This window comes from Populus trichocarpa, chromosome 2 (genome assembly GCF_000002775.5).
Source record: "Populus trichocarpa isolate Nisqually-1 chromosome 2, P.trichocarpa_v4.1, whole genome shotgun sequence".
NCBI classification, from domain to species: domain Eukaryota; kingdom Viridiplantae; phylum Streptophyta; class Magnoliopsida; order Malpighiales; family Salicaceae; genus Populus; species Populus trichocarpa.
Genome location: NC_037286.2, coordinates 5,589,260 through 5,600,422, shown reverse-complemented (window position 1 = coordinate 5,600,422; position 11,163 = coordinate 5,589,260). Strand labels below are relative to the sequence as shown.

The 11,163-nt window shown below is 31.1% G+C and overlaps 2 protein-coding genes across 2 annotated transcripts in view; both read left to right on the top strand.

The window, feature by feature from the left end:
- The window catches only part of LOC7466449 (amino acid permease 3), a 37,582-nt gene that overhangs the window by 10,832 nt on the left and 15,587 nt on the right, over positions 1-11,163 (top strand). The gene's annotated exons all lie outside the window — the stretch shown is intronic.
- Positions 7,676-9,991, top strand: LOC18096200 (amino acid permease 3). Its single transcript, XM_006386293.3, has 5 exons — positions 7,676-7,902; positions 8,024-8,257; positions 8,378-8,471; positions 8,600-8,954; positions 9,096-9,991. Exons 1-5 carry the CDS (start codon positions 7,797-7,799, stop codon positions 9,747-9,749), a joined length of 1,443 nt encoding a protein of 480 aa, XP_006386355.1. The 5' UTR covers positions 7,676-7,796; the 3' UTR covers positions 9,750-9,991.

The following is an 11,163-nucleotide window of genomic DNA, read 5'->3' as shown; positions in this document are numbered from 1 at the left end:
TCACCCACCAAGATGATGAATCCACACCTTTTCTCCCTGAGCCAAAGGTTGCCATATTTGTGAAACATTGTACGAGGTCTAGAGATCTAATTATTTAGTATCTTAAAAGGTAATAGATTGAATTCTCTGCCTTTAAGATTCGTTATATGTATAATGATTATCATTAGTTTCCAAGAATAGGAACTTTGCACGTTTTATGAATGTTTGTCTATTTTATTTCACTAAATTAAAGGGTTTTTTTAACACTGCTTCTACTTCTATTTTTAAGTATTTTTTTAAAAATATTTTTAACTTGAAAAAAAATTAAAAAAATATTTTTTTTAATGTTTTTTAATATTAAAAATAACAAAATTATTTTAATATATATTTTTTAAAAAAACTAATTTAAAAACATCACATTTCCATTCCCATCACCTTTACAGTTCCAACTTCCAAGACCAAAACTAGCTTTCGAACATCTAATACACCACCCTTAAAGTTAGCCAATGATATCCAAGCCTGTAAAAGGGTCCAAATGGTCATTACAATAGGACATAATCAATGAGCCCATCATATATATATATATATAGCCCAATAAGAGGCTATTCTCACGATTTCTTGGTTTGGCCTGGCGACGGGTTAGATAAGAACCACGTGTATTAATAAAAAAACAATTTCTTAACAATATTTAAAAATCAAATATGAAAAGTTGAGAAAAAAATATAGATTAAAATATTTAACCTCTAAAGAAGAGATATTTACTCGGTTATATTTGCTAATTTATTTATTAAAATAATTTTTTATTCAAGCAAATAATAATAGAAAAAAAAACACAAACTAAATACATTAAAAGGGGAAAAACATCATGCATAACTGCACATATTAGAAATATCATCTGAAAATAATTTTATTTTTTCAAAAATAAATTTCATCCAAACAGAAGATAAATTTTTTTTATAGATGAATGAACTTCAAATTTAAATGCATAACCAAAAAAATAATTATCATTTAAAAGAGACTCTCTAAACAAAATGAAAAAGAGAAGGGGTTCTAATCTAAATATAAATTAAAAAAATTTAGAGAAAAAATCATAAAAAACCATTATTTTTAAAAAATAATTATATTTTTTTTTAAAAAAAAAATAAGCAAAGGTCAAGCATTGCTGACCTGACAAACTAGGCCAGTCCACATGATCTATTTTATCAAGGCCCATGCTCTGGCCTACCTTGGCAGCCCGCGCGACTGGGTCCTTATTTGTTTTGATTGCATCTATGTTGTCCGCCCCAAAGTTTTCTAAAAAAAATCACACGACGCGTCATCTAATTTGTTCAGATTGTGACCACCACAATAACCAGAAAATCAAGGCTTAAGTTTTTTTGACCTCAAAAACCTGTTTCTCAACCATTTTTTTTTTTTACTCAAAGCACCTATAAAACACCTTAGAAACCATGATAAACTTATACATGGCCTCAAAAAACCCAAGAAACCGTCCTAAAAATCAAAATCAACCCAAAATCAAAAATCAATTCGAGCTTAGATCTGTTTTTTCACGAATTTTAACGATAAAAAAACACCTAACATGAACTGCTATCATCAAACGTAATCATTTGACATAAATATCAATCAGGGAATAAAAAATAATAAAAATAAACTTTTGTATCAAAATTAAATTTGAAAAATATTGAGGTACCAAAATTGTATAATTTGCATTATTTTTAAAGTTTGAGGATCAAAATATATTTTTTCAAAACTTATAGCAAGCCACCCATGTTTAGCTCCCTTTTCATTTCGGTCCATTTTCTTTCAATTTCACCATTTCATAAGAAATCAAAATCAATTAGTTTTTAATTATGACTAAATCACAAAAAATAAAAGTTTAAAAACCAGATTAAAAAATAAAAATTTTACACAGTCCACAATAATTTATAAGAGAATAAACAATGCGCGCGCACACACTTTTTAGTGTTATACGGGTGTTTGGAAGTATAGTAGCGGTTGCTTTTCATTTCAAAATACATTAAAATAATATATTTTTTTATTTTTAAAAAATTATTTTTTATATCAGCATATCAAAATAATATGAAAACATCAAAAATATATTTATTTAAAGTAAAAAATAAATAAAAAAAATTTAAATTTTTTAAAAGTACTTTTCAATGACAAAATAGTATGTTAATACTTAATTAATTTTTGGGCTGTAGTCCTCACCAGTAAACCAGCCACTTGGAAGTTGGACCCATTGTCTTTTTTTTTTTTTTAATATCGCCGATGGAGAGAAATGCATTATTACAATACTGCTCCTTTTGAAGACGTTTTTGGTGATGCTAGCCCATATCATCAGCATGATTGGCCAGTTTAAGAGGTATAGTAATTAGTACCTCATGATCTTGAGTTAATCCATAGACTTCATAGATTTTGTTTCTAAAAACGCATGCTTCTCTCGACAGAAATTGTATCCAGAGTATTTCTTAAGGCGCTCCAGATCTTTTTTTTTTTTTAAAAAAAAATATGGAATATTGGTATTATCAATTTTTTGATGAACTCAAGATTAAGAGAAATCTTTATAATTAAATTGTAATTCGTTTATGTGGGATAACTTTATGGTTGATGAGCGCCAAAACTTGCAGCAAATAGACACTCAAATTTGGGTTCAAATCATATTTTCGCGCGTATTGGTGTTAAAATTAAAAAAAATTATTTTAATATATTTTTAAATAAAAAATACATTAAAAATCAATCATTACTATCACTATCATGTGAAACACTGACACACTAAACAAAAAAAAAGAAAGATAGAAAGAAAAAAGAGGAAGAAATTCAAAGTGGTAAACTTGGACAAACAAAAATAGCGAATTGAGGGTGTTCGCTAAGGGCATGGACAAAGCCCAGGCCCAAACCACCCACAGGGAGGAAATAGAGGTGGAAAAAGGAAAAACAAAAAGAAGAAATGAGAAACACGATGTTTATGTTTCACAGAGTCAAGGTCTCCTCCACTTTATTTCAATTTCCACTGACCGCCTGAGAGGTCTTCGCCACACACGACACATACAGGTGAATCAACACCGAGTCTGCTCGGCCGCCTCCACCAATAGAGACTCAAGCTGGACCCATTTTTCTCTTTTCAATTTCGACTTCAGTAGATAGTTGCGGTAGTGGAACTACAAGACAAGTAGACAACCAATAAATGAAGATGTTAGAGAATCAATTATTATTGGCATTCTTGCAAGTTGCACCATTATTGAGAGATGAGTTAGACATGAGATTTATACCTAAAATAATAATAATAATAATAATAATGTGCCTTAATATCATTAGCAAGTATTCACAAAAACATGGGATTGCTTATTTGAGTTCTATATATGTAAGATTTGGATGTATGACACTCGTTAAACATGGGATTACTACATCATTAATTAAGCTTACGTGGAGACAACTTAATTAACAAAATAAGTTGAAAATAAACCTTAAAGAATTCTATTGATATCTTGATTTATATGCATGGCTCAACATCTTAGGTTTTAATAAGGATCTTGGAGTAGTAAATAGTAGATGTTTCATAGTTAATTAATCCTTTAATAATCATTCTCGTATCCTCCCTCTTTTAAAACAAACTCAAATTTACATAAAAATTATTCGGTTGATTATATTTATAACTTTACAAAACTTGTGTAAAAGTGACTCGACCATCGACATGACATGGGCTCACGTCTACAATGTTTATAAATTCAAAATCATCATTAATGATTTTCATAAGTATAACAAAATATAGGTTAGCGTGAATCTACATTACTCCACAGAGATCAACATGACGCAAGCAAAATGCACCTTTTTGCCGTTCTTCAACGTTGTGTAAACATGTTTTTTTTAATTTTGATTTTTTTAATTTAAAATAAATTTTTTTATATTTTTTTAGATATATGTTAATCTTAAAAATAAAATATATATTTTTAAATAAAAAATAATTTAAACAATCATCACTACTACAATCTTAAATATATTATTTTCAAATTGACATAACAGTCAAGCGATAACGGACCCCTCTACTAACACATTTCTGGCCACTTTAGTCCTCATCAACGCAAATTTCAACCCAGGATAAACTCAACGCACATTACTGCTCCGGTGTCTGATCAACCTCCTTCATTACATGTTAATTATTGGTGGTGTTTCAATAATTTATAATATATGTAAGAACATTTATATATTTCCATATACTATATACACAATTCACGTATATATGTTTAACATTTACGATTTTTCCTTTCAGTGCGTGTCTATATATAAATATTGCTATTTTATTTTATATTAAATTATAAATAACACTCAGATAATAAATATTCATATATACGAATGAATATCTGAAACTTAATAGATAAATATAAATATTTAAATTTTTTACCAATTAATACAGTATAACCTGATTTGTGGATTGCCCTCCTTTACAGGAGTTGAGGGTTTCATATTTTTGATAACAAATATTGGTGTTTTATTCATAATTTAAACAGTACTTTTGAGGTAAATTTTTATACTTCACAAGAAACACAAGGAGATATGTCCTTTATATTTTTTTCTATCTTGTTTGTAACAGTAACTAAATATTTTCCAAGAATATATATCTAATCTTAGAATTGTTTTTGATAGATCGAGAGTGAGGAGATTATATGATTTAACAAGGCTTGTTCGCAATGATAAAAACCTGAAGAATGTTTTACTACAAGGCTATGACTTAGCGGTAAATTAACTGTCATACTTGCTGCAAAGTCATGAATTATGTTTAGTCATTGTAATATATAAACAACAGCAGAAGCATGGAGTTTGTAAATATATATATTTCAAACTCCTATATATTCAAATCTCACTAGAAATATCACAAGGCTGTTTTGTGCGTCAACGAATTAATAATTAATTAGTCGATTGTTTTGATCATTCCAATCAAAACAATTTTTCACTGTCCAGTGACCTTTCAACATTAACCTAAAATGATGAAAGTTTCATTTTTTTTTTTTTTTTTTTTGTAAATGTAGGTATGGAGACTTTTCTCTCATGAAAACTCTCCAACTTCGCTTCTTTCTATGACATGTTGTGTGTTTTTGTAATCATAGAAAAAAGGAAACTTTTCTTCATTATAGTCGAGAGAGAATTAACTTTTCTTAAATGATAACAAAATAATATGAAGTGATTTCTGAAAACGCTTCCTCATTTTACAACCATAATATTCTCAAATAATAAAGGGATACATTTAATTATAAAGGATGTAGTTTAATTGATCAAGTTATAAGTTTATTCTCTAAAGATTATCGGATCCAATCCCATAAATCTCAAGGTCACTGGAGACTTACGTGGTCGTTAACTTCAGGGTCCATGAGATTAGTCGAAGTGCGTACAAGCTAACCCGAACATCCATGTTAATAAATAAAAATAAAAATAATGGGATATATTTATAATCCTGAAGGATAACTCAACTGATCAGATTTTGAATTTACTTTTTAATAGTCATGAGTTCAAGTCTTCTCAGGACTACTGAAGACTTATAGGATAGTTTATTTTAGGACTTGTAGGATTAGTTGAGATATACGTAAACTGATCCGGATATTTACATTAATAATAATAAAAAAAAATAACGGAACATATTCATGCTTGTGCTCCAATAGGGATGGGTTCTTCATAAAACTGCAGGGCTTTACTTCTCATGAGAAATACTGTGAACATCAGTAACGAAATCTTTAAAATCTCAAATGATAATTTGGGGCTCGTCCAAACAATAACTGATGTAGTGTAGAAGCTAGTGATATGAAAGGCACAGGGTTAACAAAACGATAGGAGATGCGTAAAATTACCTTTTACGCCTGCTCCATCATTACTACATAATATAACCCGATATTTCAAATTTATAAAAGATTAAATAAACATGACATGATCAAATTAAGCATACATTATCATTGCAATTCTTTGAATTGTTCGAATAAATATAAAAATAGACTTAGGCTAAAATAAGTATTGATGCCACCTACCAAACCTATTTATGGTTCCAACATCGCTTCACAACCACCTAAAAAAAACTTGGAGGTTCAAACACAGCCATGATTAGAGGAAAGATCTCTTTTACTACTCCCTTTTACTTATTTTTATGTGAAAAACTGCATATAATGATCGAATAATGACCCCTTAATCACCGAGAAAGAGAATGTTGTAGTTTGAGTTGAATTCAAACCACAATTCATCACACACTAATAAATTTCACATGTATTTGATATTATGATAGTTTTTATTATAATAATTTTTAAAAAATTTATAAATTATAGTTTTTTTAAACTAAAATTTCAAACATTTTCAGTTCCAGTGTAAAATTGTGTTATATATTAATTAATTAAATAATTATGACAAATCACAGTCGGCATCAAGAAAAGAAAAAAAAAAGACGGCATCAAGAAAAGAAAGGAAGCCTTAATCATTGATTAAGCATTAGCTCTAATATCTTTACAAATTCCCTCCAAAAAGGAAGGCGTGTCAGTCTCTTCCATGTCAGCGCACCATGTGCTTACAGAGAATATTTCACTGTATGATTATAATTGTTTTTTAAATAATTTTTTATGTTAAAATAAATATTAATAATATTTTTTTATTTTTTAAAAATTATTTTTAATATTAACAAATTAAAACAATTTAAAACATACAAAATATATTAAATTTTAATAAAAACTTTTTTTTTAATTTTTTGAAAATATAATTTACATCGCTTTCACAAACGCTTTTTTCAGTCACATCATCCCTTTATATATATATGTTGCGCAGGGGGGCTTTAAAGGCTCCCATGGCGAAGACTGCCTTTTTGACTTAAAAAGTCTGGTGAGAACTGGTCCGAGCATACCGTTAACTATGCTATAAGATGAGCCATATGCAAACCGAACAGGGGCACGCCAGCGCTCCGTCTTTCAATTGAGTTCAGTCTATCTGGACTCTGACGTCATCTGGCAGGTTCAAAAGTATCCGAGGGTAGAAAATTTATGAATCTAACCAAAAGTACAATGCACTAAAGCAGCCATGTCTTTCACATGAACAGAGCTTCCCTTCCCTTTCTTTCAAAGAAAAGCCCTACCTAGAAAGATATGGGTAGGAGCACTATCTTAGGAGGCTTAGTTCGGAACTAATTTAATATTTTCCCCACATGAAAAATAAAAAACAAATAACCGTATTTAAAACACGTGTCAAGTGATGGCTGAGAAAGTGCTGGTTATTGAAGTTGGGTAGTGCCGTAGTGGTGATAGATAAGTGGTCGTGAGAGATTTGCGATCTTATTAATTAAATAAAAAGAAATCAAATTATCCAGTTTTTGTTTTTAAAAAAAAAGAAAAAAGAGAGCAGTGAAGTCTCACTTCTACTGTATTGTGGGATCCTCAGGACAGATGGACCACGGCGTAGAATCCGCGTTGAAGGCTTTAAGCTTAGGATTGTACGAGTTTGATAATATTGTTTTTATATTTTTAAAATATTTTTTTTAATTTTTTTATGTTCGTATATTAATATTAAAAATAATTTTTAAAAAATAAAAAAATATTATTTTAATATATTTTCAAACAAAATACATTTTAAAAATTAATATTACCTACTCTGCCATCCCAAACACGCCTAAATCATCACGTGTGCCAGGGAGTCATCTATAAATACCCACCCTCCTCTTGCATTCCATTCCATTCCACTCTACCCTTTTTAATTAATTACCAAGTTGAGAGTACTGTCCTTGTTTCGCTCGTACACAAACACAACTCAATTCTAATCTTCTGCTACTGCTACTGCTGCCTCTCTGTTATATCAGAAATATGAACACGAGCCTAAGGAATCACCAAGTTTTCGATATCTCCATTGACACGCATCAACAAGGTGGCTCCAAGTGGTTTGATGACGATGGCCGTCTCAAGCGAACTGGTATTTTACAACTTCTTTACATTATATTTTTTTCCCGTTTGTTATGATTAAGTAAGATTCCCAAGAAAATATATGTATAAAAAAACTTATATATATTCTGTTCAACTTCAATTGTTTCCAGGGACCGTATGGACTGCAAGTGCTCACATCATAACTGCTGTTATCGGGTCTGGTGTTCTCTCCTTGGCCTGGGCTATAGGTCAGCTTGGATGGATCGCTGGACCTGCTGTCATGTTTTTGTTCTCTTTTGTCACTTGCTATACTTCGACTCTTCTCTCTGCCTGCTACCGCTCTGGTGATCCTATTACCGGCAAGAGAAACTACACGTACATGGATGCTGTTCGGTCCAATCTTGGTAACTAACCAGTCCTGCTAACCATTTATAAATATAAGCTACTAAATATATACAGATATTGTGCTTGATATTTTTTAAAAATATAATTTCTTGATAATATGTTTCTTTTTTTTTTCTCAGGTGGTGTTAAGGTCAAGATATGTGGATTTGTTCAGTACCTGAATCTTTTTGGAGTTGCCATTGGCTACACAATTGCATCATCTATAAGCATGATGTAAGCTTTCACTTTCAAGTCAACAAAAACTCAATTTTTTTCTTTGTTCTTACTTGTAATCGCTGATCATGCCTAGATATATTATGAATTCTTTGGGCTAACGGTCCTCTTCCTTTCTACACTTACAGGGCAATAAAGAGGTCAAATTGTTTTCACAAGAGTGGTGGACAAGATCCATGCCACATGAATGCCTATCCATATATGATAGGGTTTGGCATAGCTGAGATACTTTTGTCTCAAATTCCTGGATTTGATCAGTTACACTGGCTCTCTCTTGTCGCTGCAGTCATGTCCTTCACTTACTCATCAATTGGTCTAGGTCTTGGCATTGGTAAAGTTATAGAAAATGGAAAAATTAGTGGAAGTCTAACTGGAATAAGCATTGGCACTGTGACTCAAACCCAAAAGATATGGAAGAGCTTCCAAGCACTCGGTGACATTGCTTTTGCCTATTCTTTCTCCATGATTCTCGTTGAAATTCAGGTGCGCGCTAACATTATATATATATATATATATATATTTTGCAGCTTACTCATTTCATTTGCTAACATTATATATAGGATATGTTGGATAATTTCTCTTAGAATTTAAACTAACCTACAAGGTTTGTATCATAATTAACAGGACACAATCAAAGCCCCACCATCAGAAGCCAAGACAATGAAGAAGGCAACTCTAATAAGTGTTGTAGTCACAACCTTTTTCTACATGTTCTGTGGCTGCTTTGGCTATGCTGCTTTTGGAGACTTGTCCCCTGGAAACCTCCTTACTGGATTTGGCTTTTATAACCCATACTGGCTGCTTGATATTGCCAATGCTGCCATAGTGATTCACCTTGTTGGCGCATACCAGGTCTACTGCCAACCTCTCTATGCTTTCATCGAAAAAGAAGCAGCTCAAAGATTTCCAGATAGTGAATTCATTACGAAAGACATCAAAATCCCGATTCCTGGTTTCCGCCCCTACAATCTCAATCTCTTTAGAATGATTTGGAGGACCCTCTTCGTGGTCCTCACCACTGTGATTTCAATGCTCCTTCCCTTCTTTAATGACATAGTTGGTTTACTTGGGGCTTTGGGATTTTGGCCATTGACGGTTTACTTCCCTGTGGAGATGTATATTGTCCAAAAGAAGATACGAAAGTGGAGCACAAGATGGCTCTGCCTGCAGATCCTAAGTGTTGCTTGCCTCATTATCAGTATAGCTGCCGCTGCTGGCTCTGTTGCTGGAATTGTCGGCGATCTCAAGTCGATCAAACCCTTCCAGACCAGTTACTAATCAGTGAAATATCAGCAGTCAATAATGGCAATTAGAAGACAAAAGGTTTAGATTATAAGGGAGGCTGAACCTCGAAGCTGCGATTTACTTTGCAAGACTAAGATCTTAATTAGGAGGGTTAGTAGTGCTTTTCAGAAGTTTCAACTGTAACCTATACGATGTATCATGCTGTGATGAATGGGTGCAAACATTAATGAATTAGTGAAACATTTTCTGTTTTCTATTTTTGAAAACTATGCGAATTTGTTGTTTCAGTGTGACCATGCAACCTCATATATTTGAGAATTTAAGGATATTTTAATTCCATAAGAGTGTATGTGTTTTTACATGATCAATGCTAGTGTGGTGATTTATAAATAACTGCAATATCCAAGTTTTACTTCATACGAGTTCATATCTTTACATGATCAAATACTAGTGTCATGGTTATAAATCACTGCAATATCTCCATCAATGGGCTAAGGTTCAGCAGAGCTTTTAGAGCTTGAAACGGCCTTATAGATGTTTGGTTCTCAAAATTTGAATGTGGGGGATATCAAGTTGTCAAAAATGTTTTTTTACACAACATGACAAATGTAATCTAAGCTTAGATGGTAAAAATACATCATAAAATTATAAAATTATAAGCAACGTGAAATTAATGACAAGAACTCGACAATCAATAAATAACATCAAACTTATCAACTCAAATTGTTGGGTTAAGAATAAAACAGGATTTGCCAATCTATTTTTTGAACATAAAAATATGCTTAATTGTTTGGTTTTCAAGGTCCCAACTCCTAAGCAATAATGAAATGTTTTGAAATGAACCAAGAATAACTAGAAACAAAGATTCAATTTCTATCTAACCACGTAACATAAAAAGAAGTTTCAAAGGAAAAATTTAAGGAAAATTTTCTATTCTTATCTAACCAATCATGATTCCATACGGAATCAATAACACAAATTCATTATCTAAATGCACACAATATTATAGAAATAGAAAATAAAAAAAATTAATAAAATAGAAAAGAGGTAGTAGATGATACATACATAGAAAAGAGGTAGTAGATGATACATACTTAACTTCATGTTTCATAGTAAGACGAGTATACTTATCGGCATTCACTTTGACTATGACTACTGGTTTCTTCAAGTCAACAAGAATGGGAGCCGCCACATCAAATTATAACAACAAAAAAAACTAATTTAATAATATAGTAAGCAACGTCGCCGATTAAAAGAAAAAAAAACCCCTAAATTTCATCGGTTCGAGCAAAAAAAAATATAATTGAGCAAAATTGAATATATAAAAAAATGAGATCAAATCAAAATAATATATATCTACGAAGGCTTTTTGTTGATGAAGAAAAAGAATATAGAAGAAAATAAATCCTTTGCAATCATTTCTTTATAGGACCAAAAAGAATTATAA